Source organism: Saccopteryx bilineata, chromosome 1, assembly GCF_036850765.1.
Source record: "Saccopteryx bilineata isolate mSacBil1 chromosome 1, mSacBil1_pri_phased_curated, whole genome shotgun sequence".
NCBI lineage: Eukaryota > Metazoa > Chordata > Mammalia > Chiroptera > Emballonuridae > Saccopteryx > Saccopteryx bilineata.
Window position 1 is genome coordinate 84,095,700 of NC_089490.1, and position 20,662 is coordinate 84,116,361.

At 53.2% G+C, this 20,662-nt stretch overlaps 1 protein-coding gene across 1 annotated transcript in view; it reads right to left on the reverse strand.

The window, feature by feature from the left end:
- MPPED1 (metallophosphoesterase domain containing 1) overlaps positions 1-12,915 on the reverse strand; it is a 63,993-nt gene extending 51,078 nt beyond the window's left edge. Inside the window, exons 1-2 of the mRNA XM_066253065.1 lie at positions 12,824-12,915; positions 220-527 (exon numbers count right to left, since the gene is read on the reverse strand). Of these exons, the coding sequence (XP_066109162.1) occupies positions 220-443 (224 nt within the window). The 5' untranslated portion in view covers positions 444-527; positions 12,824-12,915. The remainder of the gene's footprint in view (positions 1-219; positions 528-12,823) is intronic.
- Between the last annotated feature and the right edge of the window lie 7,747 nt (positions 12,916-20,662).

Genomic DNA, 20,662 nt, shown 5'->3' on the forward strand with positions numbered 1-20,662 from the left:
AGAATCGGCTGGCAGGCCATTACTCTACAACTTCTCACTGGTCCCTCCTGACGACTTCGGGGCCTCTGATCCTGGCACCCCAGCATCATTCAGTCAACACGCGTGAAACAGGGTGGGCCCAGAAGCCAGGAGGCACCCCTGGTTCATGAGCCCCCACCCCTCCAACCCACCACCCATGCCTCTGACCGCCCCGCCCCCCCCCGTGAGCCGCCCACTTACATCTGCACGTGCGGAGGCTGGAAGCGGCCCTGGTTGATGTTGTAGAAGGTGAAGGCTTGGGTGGGGTTGGAGCTGTACTCGTCCACCTCAATGATAAGCCGGCTGTGCTGGTGCCTCCGAGCGGCCATCACGTGGGACTGGGAGAACGCCATGCCCAAGCCGCAGGGCAGGAGGGCCAGGGCCTCTGCCTTCAGGACGCCAGGGTCCCACCTAGTGCGCCACATGGACCTCCGCTGGCCGCCCGGGCATCTCCTGCCGCCGCCGCCGCCACCGCCGCTGCCCGGCTCCGCGCCAGACCTGGAAACAGACTGAGGAGACGGAGCAGAACCGTGCGACAGTTAATCTGTTTGGGATTTGCTTTATTTAATGTCAGATGAAGATTTAGAAAGAGGGAGAGGGCGGGGGTAGGGGGAGAGGGGGGGGGAGAAACACAGTCATACAGCTCAAAAACTCATTACAAATCTTTCCAACTCAGCAGTTTGATGAATATACTTTGGTAAAAAGAAAAGGAAAAGGAGGGAGGGAACAGAAAAAGAAAAAAAAACAAACCCACAACGCTGTGGATGGATGTATGCATGGTCCAACATGTTTAAATACTTAAGACTTTCTTTTTTTTTTTTTTTTGGCCTTCAACAAAATTCTCCAGAGCCCACCAGGTGACCGTGAGATGGGGCAGGATAATGACTGGTATTCTGCAAACAGGTAAGGTGAGTTTCACTTTTCGGAATTAGGGACAGGAAGGATTCCCTAGAACCCTGGGTCCCCTCCCAGCAGACCCCCCAAACACACCCATTTGGCGGCCCCACCCCCTCACCCATGCAAGCCTGAGCAGGTGGGACCTGGCAGGCGCAGATTCCTTCCTCAACGTCGGGTTTGGCCTAAAGAGATCCGTTCACAGCGGCTGCAGAAGGGATTTTCCCAGACAGACTGCCATCCACCACATCAGCTCAGGGGGTGGCCGAGGTGGGGAAGGGAGGCAGGAATCTTCCCTTTAAAAAAAAAAAGCCTCCCTCGATGACTTTAAAGGATCTCAGGAATTCTGTCAACCCTTAAATCCACTTAGAATCACGGCTTGTGATGCTTTTTTTTGCTTTTTTAGTTTCTCTCATTGGAAAGTGGGGTCTGCCTTTGTAGATAGATACTGGACCGAAATGTCCCTTTGGCTGATTCCAAGTCTGCTCTGGGAAAGCCTGGAGACGCCACCTGTCCTGCCCGGCACACCCTGGACAGGATGGCCAATGCCCCCTTGCTGAGTCCATCTATTCCTGTCTTCTCTGTTCTATAATTATTTTTCTAAAGCAGGTAAATAAGAAATGCCTTGAACATTTTTGTTTCATTTGGTTTCCATTTTGGTCATTAAGGTTCTCCCCGATGATTCCATTTGCACTACATTTAACCAAGGGGAAAATAACATAATTTAAACTATCCTGGACAGTCATATCCCAGTCACGTCAAACAAAGAAAAATCCCTTTTGCTTTGCGCATGGAAGAAGAATCGACACAGTCAGAAAACAAATCAGATTAGGAAAATGACAAAAATTAGAGGCTGGAGAACATTTTAATTGCATGCAAAGGAGAAATGGATTATTAATTTTTTTTAAAAAAATCTCGACAGCATGCCCATACAAGGTGCCATAAATAGCAATATCCTTCTCCTTAACACCCCCCCACACACACACACACACACAAAAAAAAAACAAAACGCATTCTGATTCACAACACAGTTCCATTCTCTCCACTTGGGAAGAAAAAAAACTGTTTCCCTCAGGATGCATTTGTGTCTAAGTGACTTGGCTTTCCCAGCAGACATAGTGGGGCAGGCCTCTGAGGTGGGGGAGTCCGATGTCCTGGCCCCAGACTCACTAAACCTCTGTGGGAGCCAACCCAGCCAGCTATCCTGCCTGAAACCTGGGGAGAAGCCTCGGGCAGCAGACACCGAGGTCCAGGGCTCCCACAGCCCAGATCTGCACAGGGGTTTGAGGCCCAGCATTGCACTGACTTGCTATGTGACCTCAGGCCAACTTCTGACCCCCTTTGAGCCTCAGCTTCCTCTTCTGGAAAAAGAGTTTAAAAATAAGAATGCCCACCTTTTAGGATAACTGTGCAGGTTAAATGAATGGGAATTCTGAGCACAGTGCCTAGTAGATGCCAAGGGCCCAGCTAACATCCTCTGTTGCTATTATAATCACTATTCAGTTCAATTTGATACTTGTGCCTCAGAGGCCTGCTGTGAACAGGGTGGCCCAGGGATGGGGGCACCTGTGGTGCAGTGGTGTCTGGAGTGAGCACAGGAGGCAGCTCCAGGCGCCCTGAAGAGCACACATTTTTTCAAATGCCAGCTCACCACACACCCCTGCTCGAAATCCTTGCCGTGGCTCCTCCGATGAGGACCATGACTCATGGACCTGAGTAAGTGGCTTAACCAGCCGGAGGCTCTGTTTCTTATCCGTAACATGGAGAGAAGACTAGTAGCTACCTCACACAGTCGTCAAGATTAAATGAGGCGGTTCATGTAAACTGCTCATTACAGAGACCAGCACACAGTTAGTGCCCAATAAATGTTAGCTATTACCGTGATTATGTCATCATCACCCCAGGGCCTCTCACAGACACTTCTTAAGTACTGAATTAGTGAGTGGATGGAAGAAAGGATGGAGGGGTGAAGGGGTGGAGGGGTGGAGGGGTGGAAGAGTAGAGAAAGGGATAGATGGACAGAGTGTCTTGCCAGTCTCCTTCCCTGGTGCCAGCACAGGCCTGGCAGAGGATGGGTGTCAAGAGGGTTCAGCTAGAGGTTGAAGAATCACCATCCATCTCCCCCTTTCCCACCCTATAAGCCTGCAAAAAGGCTGGCCAACCTGGGCACAACCCATAGGAAAGGGGGTCCCCAGGGGCCTCCACCCACCCCTGCCCTAGAAGCAGGCACCCGCATGCCCTGCGCGGCCTGGAGGCGGGGAGAGCTGCTGTGCGCCAGGGGACTCAGCCAGAAGAGGCAAGCAGCAAAGCGTCCCAGGAGGCGTTCCGCAGTGAAATGCTGCATTTCACATAAAGGGGGTTCGCAATGGGCCCTGCTCAGAGAAATCAGGGAGACTGGGAATGCAGAGCCTTCTTTTAATACCCATTTAATATTTATGGAGCTGCAGCAGCGTCAGCCACCGTGTGGAGAACGCAGCCCATCCACAGAGGGGGAGCAGCCATTCCCGACAAACAAGCCAGGAAGCGTTTACAACAAACAGGTCCACAAAACAACACAGCATGCCAATGGCGAGAGAGATGCTGGGACCCTCTGGGGAGGGTGCCCAGTTTCTATCCCAGCTCCCTCCAGCAGAGTGACCTTGAGCAAGTCACATGTCCTGGTTGGACCACCAGTGCCTCCTCTGTGCCAGTGGGTGGGGAGGAAACGGAACGAGAGAGCAGGGTGGAATGAATTTATTTAATGCATTTACTTATTCATCACAAATTCACGAAGGCCCTACATGCAGTCACTGTCCCAGGTGCCAGAAAAAGCAGTAAAAAAACAAACAAATCACCGCCCTCAAGGAACTGGGGGTGGGGGCAATAGAGTAAACAGGTAAGTAGAAAAGATCCTTTCAGATAAGAAGTAAAAGAGGGAGAACAGAGTGGTGAGTTATCAGGAGAGCAGGATTGTTACTTTAAATTGGGTGATCAAGAAAGGCCTGTCCGAAGAATGTTACCTAGAGGTGAAGATGTCACCTGTAAAGTCAATGCCAATAGGGAGTCGGGCAATGCCCAGTCCTGGGGAAAGAGAACCAAGGCAGAGAGCACAGCAAGTGCAAAGGCACCGCAGCAGAGGAAGCATCAATAAACTGTCTCTCCTGTCTTGCTGTTCTCAGCCACCAGTGTGCTTCTACGAGACGCAGAAGTGCCTGGACTTTGAGATGAGGAGAAGCAAGATTCAAATCTGGTTTCTAATGGAGCTGCTTAGCTGTGGGACACTGGATAACATGCTTAACCTCTCTGGACGATTCTGCTTCCTCACTGGGTGACAGAGGGGATAAAGCAAGCCTGGAGCCTGCCCCTTTACAAGGCTCAGTCAGCCCCGATGGAAAGGGTTGAAACATTCTTGACATTTCTGAGTTAAAAATTCCTGTTGAAAAAAAAATTCCTCTACTTTTCAGGGCTGGCTTTTCAAAAATCTTCTTTTACTAGGCAGTTTCTCTTTCCATATGACCTCAGAGGCGTGTATTTGTCGGTGCCCAGGTACCAGGAGTCCCGTCAGGCCAGGGCTCTCCAACAGATACAAAGGCACTGAGCAGAGTGGCTAGGAGGCGCCGACAGTCTGCACAGCTCATATGTAGGAAGCAGTCAGCCGCAGGCCCCACCGGTCCCTGACGGCCCCACAACCTTGTCCACCCTTCCTCCTGCTACATTCCCAAGGCCAGCACCGCATCAGCCTCCAGAACAAATGTCTGAAAACTACTTCTGACCAAGCCATTCACTCCCACACAGAACCTCCTGAGGACCATCTCACCGCCATCAGGGAAAGCCCTAGCTCCTTAGATCAGTTCAGGGGACCTGCCCATCCCCAGCCTTCCTCTCATGGCTCAGGCCAAACTCACCATTCTGAGTTTCCCTGGCACATTGGGAGTCCCGCCTCTGAGCCTTCACACATGCTGTTCCCTCTGTCCGGCAGGTTCTGGGCAGGCACCAAGACAGACAGACACACACACACACACACACACACACCCCTGTTTTCCAGCTCAGGGACTCAGAGACATCTCCCCGACCTCCCCAGGCTAGATAACTCTGCCCACAGCTTCCCAGGGCTTCTCTCACTGAGCCTCCCAACACGGAGTCCCATCCTGTGTCTGAGCTGAGTGAGAAGCCGAAGGCTAAAACATGCGTGAACGGATGAATGAGAGGGAAGCGGCGCAGGCTCTTGGGTGTTACAGCCCGTGCTCGAAAGCAGCTTTAACCTCCTCAGATCTCTGTTTTTCATCTGCAAACATACGGATGCTGAAGCTGCCTTGCTGGAGCCCCTGGGAGGGTCACAGGACATGAGCAGCTCGCAAAGGGCCCGACACACAGTAGGTGTTCACTAAATGTTTTTTCCACTGTGGTAAGAAAGTTCTGATGACACCCAGGAGCCCTGCAGGGAACTTCTGAGAATTGAGCAGAGATTTTCAGAGAACCGAGGATCCCACCCTGACCCTTCCCTGCCTGGAAGCCCAAGCTCTTGGCCTCCCCTACAGGGGTGAGTCACCCGTTAGTTTACTTCCCCAGTGGGTACATCCAGGACCATCAGACTAGTTTTTCTAGTTAAGCTCTCACCACCCCCTCACCCCAGGGCACCGCAGGACACTGGTCAGCCCTGAAACATCCACGGTCCCCACTCCCTGGCAGGCCCTGTTTTGGAACCCAAATGACTCAGATGTGAAACTGATCCTCCTAGGGCTGAGAGCCCAGCAGAAGCAGCCAGACCAATCATCAGAGCAGCTGGAAACCGTGTTATGAGGCTGTGACTGAGAAGATGCAAGATCTCTACCAAACTATGTGGCCAGCCAACACAGGCCACCCACAAAGGAGAGACCACGAAGGGCTTGCCTGACAAGGAGCATCTCAACAGCAGTGCGGGAAGGAGGGGAACAATTTGCAAAAGAGACACTTGGGTCATTCCAGCAGCCCAAGTCAGTCCGAGAAGGTGACGAAATCTATGAGTGTTTGCACAGGCAGGGGTTGCTGACCTGCAGACCAAAGATAAATTTCCACATGGCTTGAGGTGTCCACTTCCACAGGACACCTGCTCCCCATAGCCAGCGTGGGCACCCAGGGCAGTCCCAGTTCACGCCTGCTGTGCCCTATCAGTCATTATTCCAAGCATCCTCTCTGGCTCTCAAGTGTCCCCATTTTGATCGCTGAAAATGTTATAAAGGGTAAAGGTCATTGTAGTCAAAGCCAACTCAAGGCTATTAATTTAAGGCAACCACCTCCCCAAAAGGCCCCCGTTTCTCTTCCTGTCATGGGTACAAGCGTAGGGGTAGGGCCAATATTGTGCTGTCCTGAGTCTGAAACTTGGATACCAATCTATGACCGCACAGGGACAACTGGTGGTTCAACAGAAGCCCCATAGAAACACCTGTCCCAACAGCCTTCCCCGCTGCGGCATTCTGATGGAGCCCAACCCAGACAAGCTTCCGCCAGGACCCCGACTATCTTTGCTCCCTCTCCTCAACCCTCCACCCAAGTAGGGGCTGCCTGCAGCCCCTGCACCGCTAGAGACTGGCCAGCCCAGCCTACAGGCGACCCCTCCTGCCATCACCTAGAGGGATGCAGACAGACAGACAGCTCAGTGGAAGGCACTGCTCACCAGAGGGCTTTTGTTGATAATTTAATTGCAATATAATGAAACGTCACCAAAAAAACCATCCCATCATTAACATCTCCCAAGTAGTCCCCTCCCTGCAAGCAAAATGCAGGAGAAATAATCAACAGAAAATGACCAAGGTGAGAGGGGTTAGCAATCATTCTTTTAGAAGCCATGCTTCCACATAAGCTCAAAAATCACTTTTTTTTTTTTTTTTGTATTTTTCTGAAGTTGGAAACAGGGAGGCAGTCAGACAGACTCCCGCATGTGCCCCACGCCCACCAGGGGTTGATGCTCTGCCCATCTGGGGCGTTGCTCTGTTGCAACCAGAGCCATTCTAGCGCCTGAGGCAGAGGCCATAGAGCCATCCTCAGCACCCGGGCCAACTTTGCTCCAATGGAGCCTCGGCTGCAGGAGGGGAAGAGAGAAACAGAGAGGAAGGAGAGGGAGAGGGGTGGAAAAGCAGATGGGCGCTTCTCCTGTGTGCCCTGGCCGGGAATCGAACCCGGGACTCCTGCACGCCAGGCCAACGCTCTATCACTGAGCCACCCGGCCAGGGCTAAAAATCACCTTTAAAAGGTATTATTTTTCCTTATTTCTCTTGTGCCTGAACATATGCAAATGATTAGTTGGTAGTTGAAAATATCATAAAGAATTTAAGAAAGAAACAAACACAAAAAAACATAAACAGAGGAACTCAAAAGAAAGGAGAAAGAACAGTCCAGTAGGGGGGAAAAATCCCTCCATGTCCCCAAAATGCTTGAGCTCCGGGACTGACTGTGGGAGTCTGGGGAAAGACATTCCAGGCCTGCAGCTGGGATTCGCCGCCAAGTTGAATGAGTTGATGAGCTCCGGTGATGGAGGATTCCAGAAATATCGAGAAAATTGGACCATACTCCTTGGAAACGGATTGACGACAAGTGACTTTTAAAGCATTTACCACTTAACAACCTTTTAGCTGGGCCCCCTTTTGAATTATGACATGATTTTACATTACACTTTCTAATTCCTTGCGCAGTGCCCCCTCCCTAGTTGCTGCCGCCCGTTCATTTTCCAATTATGTACTTTTGTTTCGGAATGATGGAGAGTGCTACTTACTGGATCATGTCCTCTGCACCAATAGCTGCTCACTTATTCCTTTAATTTGAGATATGAATGCAGTCCATTTGCCCGGCCAGTCTTCAAATCCTTGGTATTCTCCACACCCACGGCACTGAGCGAGGCCAGCGACGCAAAGGAGCTCAGAAAACTGGGGCTGGGAGAGGTTTGCAAACCAGTGCTCTGCTGCTCCATAAATTATTATAATTCTCAGTGCTTCCTCTAAGCCACCTTAGCAGTTCAGCAATCATGTAAATAATAGGGAACAGGCTCATTTTCCTTCTACAAAGTGCTATGTCCCAGTTTTCGAAATAAAGCACTTGGAGATCCATGTTATCTGTGGCGTGGAAACGGGGAAGCTGCTAGGCTCCTTTCCCACTGTGCACACAGACGTGCCCACACACAAAAGGAAACAAGAGGTAAATGTGTAAAAATTTTGTATCCCGCATCCCCTCTCCACGTCCACATCAAGTCACACTCGGCGTTAATGGGGGCTCGGGACACACGTTGCTCGGTGTTCAAATACAATTTGCAGAGAAAGTGAATGTGGAGTTACAGTTCTCATGGAAATCTATTAAACAGATGTCACTGAAGCGTAATCAAATCGGCACTATTGTAATTCTACACTTACATCTGAGGCTGGAGTTTTGCCTTTTTGGTTTTTGTTTGTTTGTTTGTTTTGTTTTTTATCCATATAAGTGTATTTGTGTGTTTGTGTGTGTGATCATGCAGGAATTTGCAATTAAAGATTAAGCCTCCAAAGCATGGTCAATTAACTCCTGTGTCTGAATGACAAAGTTACAAAAGCAAAACTCCATTTTCCACCACCCTCTTTGTCCAGGGGAGCCTGGGGTGGAGGAGGTCATGAGGGCCTATGCCAGGAACACTGCCAGGGTGCAGGAAGGGCTCAGACTTCTCAGGTAAGCAGAGCAATGTTCTGCAGCCTTGCAAGCTGCAGTGGGTAGTTGGAAAATGCAAGAGAATGAAAGGAAGGGGCACGGACGGGTGTGTTGGAAATGGAAAGTGGGCTTCATTTTCTTCTTCAAGTGATGGAATTAGAATGGGTGATGCCAAAAGTCCTTTTGTGTGCCTCAGCGCTGAGCCTCCATCCTCCTTGGAAGGAAGGGAGAGAGATGTGAAATCGTGCAGTAGACACGCATTCCCAGGTGTGGGCTGGGGCAGCTTCCTCAGTCCTGGGCTCTACTCTCGGCATAGCACCACCAACCAGAAGGGAGACTTTTTTATTATTATTATTACAGTATTATTATTATTATAGCTGCTTCTATTTATGATGTATGACCATGCTCTGACTTCCAAGCCGGCCAAGTTCACGTCCATGAAAGCCCCCAAAGAGTCATTTACAGAAAGAAATGGAGAGACCAAAGAACTTACAAATCACTATCTGCATTCAAAATTAAAACAGAGAATCTCAAGTGAAGATATTTTCCCCTCATGATTTTGAGCTGCCCACATTGGACAGAGATATTTTAAATGGAATAAATCATAACTAAGTTTTGTCTCATTAAAAGGAAAAAAAAAGAAGTCAAAATAAGGCAACACATTTGTTTTGGCAGCAGAATGGCCAGGTCACCAGGAAGAGCCACAGCGAATCGGATTAACCAAGGAACTATTTATACCCTCTCTGCAACCCTACCTCCAAAAAGGGGCCTCTCTTCTTTTCTTTCCCTTGGGCTTGCTTTTTCTTTTTCCAATTTTTTTCTGTTACTCCTTCAGACCCAAGTCAAACATTTCAGTGGCAGTCGGGAAAGGATGCCAGCTGGTGGGCTCCTTCCAAGGGGGACATCCACACCCCAGGATCCGCAAAGGCAGGGAACTCTGCCAGAGTGACCCAGCACAGTCCAATCAGGAAAGATCTCTCTTCCTCCTGTCTCCTGCCTGCCCTCCAAGTGCCCAGCTCATTCTATCCTACAGGGCAAGGGGTTCAGCCAGAAGGAAGACACCACAGGCAGCCTGTCCCTCATCTGAGAGGCCATGGACCGCGGTCTGTGGGCAGAGAGTTGGCCCAAGAACCCATCCCTAGGATCCCGTACCTGCGGAGCCCTTTCCCCTGGAGCCCCCTCACTCCAGAGGAGCAAACATACAAAGGTACTAACAGCTGAACAAAGAGATCTCAGGGAGAAGAATGAAAAGGGGAGATGCTTAAAAAGACCCTTTTTTGCCTGACCAGGTGGTGGCGCAGTGAATAGAGTGTCTAACTGGGATGCGGAAGGACCTAGGTTCAAGACCCTGAGGTCGCCAGCTTGAGAGCGGGCTCATCTGGTTTGAGCAAAAGTTCACCAGCTTAGACCCAAGGTCGCAGGCTCAAGCAAGGGGTTACTCAGTCTGCTGTAGCCCCACTGTCAAGGCACATATGAGAAAGCAATCAATGAACAACTACGGTATCGCAACAAAAAACTAATGATTGATGCTTCTCATCTCACTCCATTCCTGTCTGTCTGTCCCTATCTATCCCTCTCTCTGATTATCTGTCTCTGGAAAAAAGAAAAAAAGACAAAAAAAAAAAAAAGACCCTTTTTCTGTTCCTGGCAAGGGAGGGGTGATGGGAAAGACACGTCACATTGTCACATTAAAGATTTTGACAGGCAATTCAGGAAGAATGCAGAAATTCCACCCTTAACTGCAGCTCGCCACAACTTGAAAGGCATTAACTAACCTCCACTAATTGCATGTTTTTCTGTGCATAATATTTATTTGTTAAAAGTGTTTGCCTGGCCGATTAATTTCCTCTGCCCCGCTACTATTCATGGTCAGTTCACAGGCCTAAAATTGGGAAAATTAAATCATTTTGATAGATTAAAAGATGATTGCTCTTTGAGGAGGTTTTTCTTTTTTCTGCTAATCTGGAACCCGCATCCAGAATGCTGATTTTTCTCCTTGAGTGCTATCCTTCAGTGCAATCTGACTACCATCCTAATTCCTCAGGCAAGTGCACAGGGAAGTGTTCTTTGTCAGGTAGGCACACCAGGGGCCACCACAGCCTGCACAGAATGTAGCAAATTCAAGGGAAAACAAATAAACTTAAATTACTTTCATCGATAAAGATTTAATAGTCTCATGGGTGGACCGGGAAATGTACAATCAGGCTTTTTTTTTTAATGGTTATTCTATGTGTTGTCTATGCCTTCTTGACATTTAGGCTCAAATAGAACAACCCCAAAGCCCTGTCTTTTACCTAAAACTTAGATCTGGTCCATCTGTCCACAATCTCAGCCCACAGGGTATGGGCTGGGTGGTGTGAGTGATTCTAAGTGCACACACTGCAGTTACATCTGAGACACGGCATCCCACATGTGAGTGATGCTTTGAACGGGCCCACACTGACATTACAGGGATCTAGTTCATCATGGGTCTTCCAAAATACTTGGGGCCAAGAGATAAATAGTAAGGCAACCCCGTACTGAAGCACTTCCAAATACACGATGAAACCTCTGTGACTGCATTATCGCCTTTTGACCAGCCACCAGCCAATGAATGTTCCTCCACCCACCGAGTGAACACTCAAATAGATGTAACCATTTCACAGAAACCCATCTTAAGAGAAAGGATTTTACAAGTGTTGAGGGACTGCCACTCGGAAAGCCAATTTGCAGGGAACCGGGCATCGTGAAGCAGTTTATTATGCACGACTCTCACGCCACGGCCCCCTGTACACCGTGCCCAGAATGCCTCTGACCACCACCGGCTGGCTCTAAGGCCCTGGAGTGTTCTCCACGCCAGAAGCTGCCTCAGCCCAGCCAAATGCACCACCCCTCCCCAAATGGTCTCCTAGTGCACTGACTCCTGCGGACCAAGGCCTGGCTTCCAACTTGGATGCAGCAGTCAGCCAGTGGTGGCCTCTCTGACATCCCCCAAAGCATTCCAGTCCATGTGACAAGCTATTCATGAAGTTGATTTTTTTTTTTTTGCAAAGACCAATCAGGGTATCGAGAGTGGTAGTGTCTGCCTGAGCCCCCAGCTTGCTGCACCCTGCTAACAAGTCTCCCATCACCATTCAAGTCCCGCATCCCGCAGAGCCAGCTCCACCATTCACCAACCGGCCCACTTTTGTTCCCGGTTTAATTTCATAATTGTTCACCACTTAACAAGCTCTCCTCTGGGCCGTTCAATAGGAGGCCTTAGAGATGGGGAGGGAGGGGCAACCAAGCTCCTTGATGGGAACTGGGATGGGGTCCGACCCAGCACTGGGGAGAGACATCCCAGAGAGGTCAGAAGGGCAAACCTAGGGGCCAGTTCCAGGGTGGGAGCCCTGTCCCACCTCAGGCCACCCAGCAGAGTGGAGAGGGGATGGGAGGGGTTGGAGGACATGAGTCTAGGACTCCAAGCCATGGCCTGCCACAGACATCAGGACACATCAGCTCTCTGTCTCCAACAGGGTAGAGGAATACTGTGTATGAATTCACTTGCCGGTAACAAGTCCCAGAATAAACACACAAGAGACAAAACTGCTCCTTAGCAAGGCATTCCATGAAATATTGCCTGTGAGGGCTGGGACCTGTCTGGTTAGCCACTGAATCCCCTGGGCCAGGCACATGGCAGACAGCAATAAATGTGTGGAATAAGTGAATGGATAGATAGATGGATGGAGAGAGGGCGGGAGAGAGAGGGATGGATGGATGGATGGATGGATGGATGGATGGATGGATGGATGGAAAGAGGATGGAGGGATGATGGAACGACAGAGAGAGTAAGGGAGGGAAGGAGTTTCCAGCAACGGCTAGCAAGTGACCACCAGACCAGTATTAATGCCCCCTCCCTTACCCCCAGTGCCAGCGGGGGCCTCGCTGCGCACAGTAGGCTCTAAAAGCACTGGAGCTGCTATTGTTAGAACCATCATTGCCAGTTGCACCCCACCAGTCCACTTTTTCCATCAGCTACGCCGCCGGCCGTTAGCAGTGACTGGCGAGCTGGGGAAAAGTTTCGCTGACCCCTCGGCCCCAGTCAGAGTCCAGCGCCCGGCCGAGCCCGCTTCCAGCGGCACCCTCTCGGCGGGCAGGGCAGCGAGGATGCCTGGCCGGGGCACCGGCACCCGCCAAAGGCAGCCAAAGTAACTTTGCGGGCGCCTCTGCGCCGTGCCGCGGGCGTCACCCGGCGCTGGAGACGGTCCCGGCCGCGCCCCCGCCGACCCCGCGCCCCAGTCCGCGCCCCGCCAGCCCCGAGCCCTACCTGGCCCCGGGCTCCTCTTCGGCGGCCGCGGCGGCCGCGAGCAACAGCGAGCACGGAGGGAGGCAGGGGCCCGGCTCCCGGGAGGGAGGCGAGCAGGCGCGGGGGCTCCTCCGGCGGCGGCCGCCTAGCCGCGCGTCCGAGGCAGCAAGTGGGAGCCAGACTCCTCCTTCGGGGGGCGGGGGGCTCCCCGCTGCCCCCTCCCTCGCCCGCCCGCCCGCCGCGCGGCTCCGAGCCTCCCCGACTCCCCCGCCCGCCTCCTCTCCCGTCCCTCCCTTCCCGCCTCCCCCTGCCTGGGCGCCGGGAGGGGCGCGCTCTCGCTCTCGGTCCCCGGCCCTGCGCGGCCGCCCGCCGGGGTCCCCGCCAGGCAGGCCAGGCCTCGGCCCTCGGCCCCCGCCCAGGCCGGGTGTCCGCATCCCGCCGCCAAGGGGATGGGAGCGCGGGAGCGGCCGGGACAGAGGAGGAGGAGCGGGGCCCGCGCTGCAGAGAAGGGCCGACGGCCACCGGGACTCCTAGCCCTTTTGCGGCCCGCCCCCAGCCCCAAGCCGGGCCGTGCGCGGGGTGGGCGGGGAGCGGGCGGGGAGTGCGGGGGGGGGCGCTCTCACCTCCGGATCCGCGGCCGCCACAGCGGGCACCGCGTGCTGGGGCGTGCGCGGCTCCTTCCGGGGCGCCGTGTCCCCCGCCCCGGATCGGACCCCCTCCCGGAGCCGCGACAGCACCTTATTCGGGACCCTCCCACCAGGAATCTGAGACTCTCCCCTCCGTAGTCTTTTGGGATGACATGGACCCTAGCTCCTAGGCTGCATAGGCCTGGCCTGCCTCCTGCGCCCTCATCTCTTAACCTCTTGGGGTTCCAAGTTTCCAATTGCAGTTACAGCGGATGGCCCGCAAACCCGAGTGAGTCAAATAAGCAAGCAGTCAGGACCTGAAAACCTGGCCCCGCTTTGAAGAAGGTCCTGTCTTATTGGTGAAGAGGGATAGCAGGACTCAGTTGGGCTGGCCCCACCCTGAGGAGTTTGAGAAGCCCATGACCTGTAACCCCTGCCACCTGTGGTGAGAGGTGTCCATAGTGCCTTGTAGTCAAGAAACAGGTCAGGACCAGGCCACCAAGATTGAGAGGGAAGTGAGAAGAGGGTGTGGCCTTTCTGGGGCCCTTGTAAGGCACCTCAACAAATGTTTAGGAGTTGCCCTCCCCCCAGCGCTCACATCACACTCTACCTCCCACACTTGGATTCATCACATCCTCAGACACAGTCCCACATGGGCATCCCATGTGGACACCTCAGGGCTGGCCTGCCTTGGGAAGAGCCGGGTCTGATAGGAAGACAGGATCACAGAAAAATTACCCTCACAGGTGCAGGAGTAGAAGTGGGGATAGCTTCTTGGAGGTGGACACTTCCCAGCAAGCTAAGGAGAGAAGGTATGGAGAAGTCATCACGTGCAGAGGGAGCAGTGCATGGGAAGGCTTTGGCATGCATGTTTGGGATGGCAGCTCCACTGGGGCCAGAAATGAGAAAGAGGAAACACTGGGGGCTGGGGAGAGAAGGGGCCGGGGATAGGAGGGGCGAGAGGGTCATCAAAAAGAGCCTTGGATGCTGGCCTAAGGGGACAGACTTTATCAGTGGAGAGCCATAGAAGATTTTTGAGGAGGGGCATGACTTGATCAGATTTATTTTTTTAAAGGGAGAGGCTAGGGCTATGGTGGGGGGGAGGCCTGGGCTGGGGCCCTGAGGCTGGAGAGAGGGTCAAGGGATGGCCTGGGGGCCTCAGGAGAGCATGCCCCTCTTTCTTGTCTTTGAATTTCACTCTCTCACCTTGTACTGAAGCAATTCTGGGACAGAGTGAAGAAGCCAGGCTGGAAATACAACCTCAGTTGGCGAGTGGGAAGGACAGGTGAGATACCTGGGTGGTGAAAAGAGCATTGGCAGGCCCTGTGCATCTACTTGTGGAACAGGGAGCTGCCGCAGTCTCTCTCCAGGGTCAGTCCTGGGAAGCAGGTCTCCCCCATGGTTACTCACTCCACCTCTCTCCTGAGATCACATTGACCTTGCAGCTACCCAGCTGGAGTCTGCCTGCCCAGTGAGGATGAGAGCCAGGCCAAGCAGAGAGGAATGTGGAAGGAGTCACCTGGGAATTTAGGAAAGAAACCCCACAGGTAAACACACAGGCCTGGTACAGAGAAGTTTTGGTCAATCAGCTCTACTGCCCAGGTAGCTACAACATCTATTTGGCACCTCTGTCATCCTGGGCACCATGTGTGCCTGGCCTGTGGTGGGTCCCAGGGATGCAGGAGGCACCCAGATGCAGCCTCTGCCACCCAGCAGCCATGGCCAGTGATAGACCAAAGGGAGACACATGGGAGACCAACCCAAACCAAGCATGGGGCAGGAAAGGGAGAGATGTCCACCTGAGGGGTGGGTCAGGAAGAGAGCAGAATGTGGGTAGGGGGTGAGCCTGACAGGCATGCCTGACAGCAGGGCCAGGAGGACTGCAGGGATGACAGGGACCCCTGAAGGACTGCAGCGGATCACACAGGTCCTTGAATGCCACTCAGCAGGCTACAGGAGCCCAGGAGAACATTTAAGCAAGATGTTCTATAATGTCTTGTGTCACAGAGCCCAGGATAAGGCCAGTATCTATTGATTGAGTGATGAATGAATGAGCGAATAAAGGATGAGACCCAGTGACCTAAACCCCACTTAGCACACAGGACCTCCAAGCCCTCCAGCAGAGTTGCCCTACTCTGTACACCACACGAATGTCCCGAACTCAGCAGAAGCATCTTTCTCCCCCAGGACTGCAAGAATCCCAGGCACAGTGTTGCCTGCTTGGGAGACAGGGCTTGGGCTCAGTAGCCCAACCAACTCCACCTGCTGCCTGCCAAAAACAAAGTCACAGCTTGGCCATGGTCTTAGGAACCCCCAGAGAACATGTGGTTTGGGGTAGTAAGAAATTTGTGGTCCTGGTCCCTGGGACAAGAACAAAGTTCTTGTGATGTTCATCCCCCAAGGCCAGCTTTCTTGCCACCTCCAATCCCACCAGCCCTCCCCTCAGCTCCCAGAACACCATCTCTTACTTTCCTGGAATATGCATTTATTGAGCACCTAGTAGATGCCTACCACTCAGCGCTTCCTTTGGAACAAAGCATGAGCTCCCTACCAAGGGGCCTGCCATTACCTGTGCCACCCAGGTGATGAGCTCTGAGACTGACCAACACCTGCCCTGGTCCAGGCTGCTTCTTGGAGGTCAGGCTCCCTCGGGTCCCAGCACTGCATCCCCAGCGAATGGGCTCTCAATGACAGAATGAGGAGTGTAGGATGGGCAGGGTAGACCCACTCCTAAAAGAGCAACCAATCTGGCAAATACAGCAGACATTCTGCTTTTGGAAAAATTTAATAACACAGTGGCACTTGTTCATGGAGACTAATAGAAGCACCACACAAGCCTACACTGCTACACCAGCCAGGGGGTGGCTCGTTCGGCTGGGAAGCATTTCCCAGACACCTACTGTGCGCTGGAAGCTGGAGAAGGAAGCTGGAGAAGGAAGCTATAGAAGGAAGGAGGAGAAGGCAGACTCTCTGCCCTCAGAGAGGCAGGTCAGCAGATGCTCAGGACACTGGGAAGGAGAGAGCGGCTAGGAGCAGGGAGGACAGCGGGGACACTTCAGAAGGTGATGTGTGTGCTCCCGAGGAGTGAGACTTCAGAGTAGGGATAAGTGGGAGAGGGACAGCACAGCAGAGAGACCAGCCTGTGCAAATGCTCAGAGTCTCAAAAGAGAATGGCATGATATCCCTTATCCAAAAAACTCGCCTCCCAGGAAGGTGTCCCGAGCAGTAATTGTGGGCTGTTTCTGACAGCCACCAATCGGGAATGAGCTACATGCCAAGCCAGAGGGGATCTGTTTGAAAAGTTCTGGTATGTCCAGGGAGTTTCAAGTGGCCAAGTCATGTGGCTGAAATGTGATGTTGTGGGAAAATGAGGGCCATGCTCATCACATCTGACACACAAGTGCATCAAGGAAGTTACACAAGAGTGCATTCAACTCTGCGTTTAGAACAATGAGAAGTATGAGGGGCAGGGGATGGAAGTATGTAGGGCAAAATGTCAGCCCTGGGAATAAGATTATGGGTGATGTTTAACTTTACTTATCAGAAATTTTTCTCATCCCCAGCTTTTCTGTGATCATCAGAATATTGTGAAAGGTTGGGGGGCATTCAGGGCAGGGTGTGAGCAGGGCATGGGTAAGGCAGGGACCAGAGGCATGGGCAAGGCCCAGGCCATGGAGGACCTCTAGTGCCTCCTCAACAGAGGATCTTAGACTAGCTTATCTCCTCAGGTCTGCCTGGCTCGGAGCCAGCGTACAGGGTATGGCTATTACCAGCAGCTATTCACTGGGCTCCGACAGTATGCCAGGTGCTGTGTCATGCTCCAAAAAGCACCCTGGCAGGGGAGGCCAGAGGATGCAGGGGAAGTAGAAGTCAGCATGGCCTGGGGGCGGGAGCGGGGGCGGGGGTCTCCCTGGAGGAAGTGACCTGGGCTGGGGTTGGAAGGACGAAGCCTGCCTTTGCATTCTGGCCTCTGCTCCATTATACCCCTTCAAAGCCTCAGTGTGCCACCCCAAGCCTGTCTGGATCCTGACGCAGCCCACAGGCAGGTCAGTTTCAATGCGGCTGTCTGACATGGGCCTCACCCCAGGCTTTTCTCTAGGCCCAGAGCCCCGGGTAAAAAAAGCCATACTATTTCAGGGACCCCAGGTCCAGAGCCTCTGGTCAATCTCTAGTACAGTCTACAATGATGGCCCCAACTTTTGAACCATGTCTTAACCACTGGTTCAAATCCTGCCTATGCCACTGACAGCTTGTGACGCTGAACCTCGACCTCTTCTTCTTTATTATCGTAAAGGCGGTATAATAATCTCTGCAATGAGAGCAGTGCCCGTAGGGCGCCCGGCGCAGTTGATGCTCAGGAAGCAGTGGTTGTTAACACTGTCATGAGTGTAAGATACCAAGTCTAGGGATCTGAATTCTAACGCCGTTCGGCCACTAACTTGCTCAGGACTCTGGGATATTCTCATGTTTCTCCAAACCTCCGCTTTCTTACCTTGAGGAGAAAGGAGATGTCACACCTCCCTCTTGGTCTCACTCAAAGATGAAATGAGAAGATGTGGGAAGACCCCAGGAGCTCCCTCCCCCTCCCCCTAGCTGACAGCTTGTGACTCTGAACCTTGGTCTCTTCTTTATTATCATAAAGCCAGTATAATAATCTCTACAATGAGAGCACTGCCCGTAGGGCGCCTGGTGCAGCTGGTGCTAGCTGAGGTTCTGGCCAGGCTGTGCCCACACTACCCCGTTCCAGGGTACTTCCTGCATGGGACCTTTTAGCCATCACCTAAAATGCCAAGGGCAGAGAAGGACTGGGTATAAAATGCTGATCACACCCCAGGCAGAGTGACGTGGAGAGTGAGGCATTGGTCGGAGGACAGTTGGCTTAAGCCAGGCCTCAAGAATGGCATCCCCTGACCCAGGCAATGCTGCCCGAGGATTGAAGTCTCCAAGAGCTGGATGGAGGCTGAGCCCAGACAGGTCCAGCCACCCCCTGCAGCCCAGCTTTCCTGAGAGAGGGGCCACCAATAATGTGCGTGGCCTGACTTCCAGCACCCTCGGCCTGGCCCCTCACATGCTGCCTGTGGGCCTTTATGATTTTCAGAGAACTTTTCCAGACCCTGGGTAATGGTTTATTCCCCCCAGTAGCCTGGGCGGGACCTCAGCGACGGGAAGGTCTTCCTGTGAAGGGAGACTAGAAGGCCCATTGGACAGAAGAAAAAACAGATTCCAGGAGGTTTCAAGACCTGTCCAGCCAGTAGATGGTAACTATGGAACTGCAAGGCCAATCTTCAAAGTCCAGCACACCTGTTCTCTCCTCTGCCCACTCTGCCCCATACCCAGGTGCCAGGGTAGCTCCTTCCAATCCCACTGAATGCCCCCAACACATCTAGGTACAGTCCCAAATCTGCTAGGGTTTGTGGAGCTCCACTGAGCTGTCCAGGGTCCTGGCCAGGCACGGCCCTGCCCCTCAGCCTTCTCTGGTCCCTCCACCTCTTCCAACCTCCTGGATCTCAGAGGTGGGAGCAGGTGCAGCAGGGCTGCCCCGACCCCATTCAGCACTGCCTGCAATCCCTGTGGGCTCTTGGATACCACACTTCAACTCTCAAAGCCTTGGTTTTCTTTTCTGAAAAGTAGGTGCAACATGGGGCCAGCCAGAGGTGGTCCATACACCAGAAACTGCATAGACATCATGGCCACTTCCTCTGGGCTGGGCAAAGTCAGAGGCACAGAGGGACCTGGACCTGGCCTTGCCCTTTAACAAAGGGTCCAGAGCATGTAGGGCCCAGAAACCCACAATGACTACACAGTGCTGAGCAGAGAGGACCTTTCATCCCTCTTGGGGGCAAAGAAGCGGGGGCATAACGCAAGCAGCTGGTGACCAGGGAAGAAGAGGGGGGAAGGTTGGAGGGAGAGGGTCCCATAAGCAAAGTCCTGGAGGCAAGAGCCAAAGGGAAGCCTGGGGTGGAGGAGGGGGAGGCTGGGAGAGCGGCGGCCAAGGCACACGCCTCTGCCAGCACCTCCGGTGATCCCAGAGCAGAGCCCCAAGGAAGGGTGGCCGGGGCCTGGTCAGAGTCCTTGGACAGTGGGTAGTGTGAAGCAGGGACAGAGGGATGGGAAGAGGGACCTCCCCACCGGAAGTGGGATGCTCAGGGCTCTGTGACTTACAGGCAATAGTAACAACAGTAGCTGGTCCTGGGCACTTTGCCTGAGTCTCCTTCTCAATCCTCATGACCCTCACACTGACTCAGTATGGAATGGTGAGCAATGGTGGCAGGAACCAGACACAGTGGGGTCCAGAGGCTGCCGATGTCTTTATCCAGCCCCTTACGATGTCTTTCATGTCCCTGAGGTCTGAATCCCATCCAGAAAATAGGTGAAAGTTCCACCTGCCTCCTGGGGCCTGAGGAGGGTCAGGGGAAGCAGACGGGCATCCACCCCGGCCCATGGCTGGTGAGCCTTTGAACCTTGGGTGGGATTGAGAGCCAAGGGCACAGCTGGGTGGGCCTGGGGTCCAGCAGGAGGTGAGACTGGGGCTTCCTGCTACCCAGGTTCCGCCCTGGGCCAGGTCCTGGACCACCACAAAGCCCAGCCCATTTCTCTCCTGCAGGGAGTCCCCCACGCCCAGCACCCCTTGCTGAGAGACAGGGCTGGAGGGGAGAGCAGTCTGGGCCTGCTGCTGGGTCCCGCAGAGGGCGCCGGACCTGCTGCCTCACCTCTACAATGAGGGTAATGACATCTGACATCTGTCTCGTTGGGTTGTGCTGATCACATGAGATAAGCACTGTGAACTGCCTGGTGCTGGTTGTGACTTCCTGCAAGTACAAACCAGTGATGGCCCCCAGACACCCAGCCGGTCCCTGCCCCAGTCTATCCTTGGCCACTGGTGTCCCCATACTAGTCACTGCTGCACCCCAGCTCCATTCCTACCACCCAGCAGGCACTCAGCAGACAATGCACCAGATGTACTAGAGAAATGAACCCCAGGAAGCGCCCCCACTTTTGCTTATGCCTGAAATCCCCCTCCTGGGAAGCTGTTATCCTTGGTGAAAGGCAAAATCCCAGGAGGCATTACAGTAGGGGGCTGTGCCAGCCTCTACATGCATAGAACCCCTTCCTTCAAAAGGAAGCCCTTCCCCACATTCCTGCAAGGGCCCTCCTGCCTCTACTTGCCTGTCTCCTATGCCCATCACACCTCACTTCCCCAGAGGTCTGTTCTATCTTTGGGGTATTACCTGTC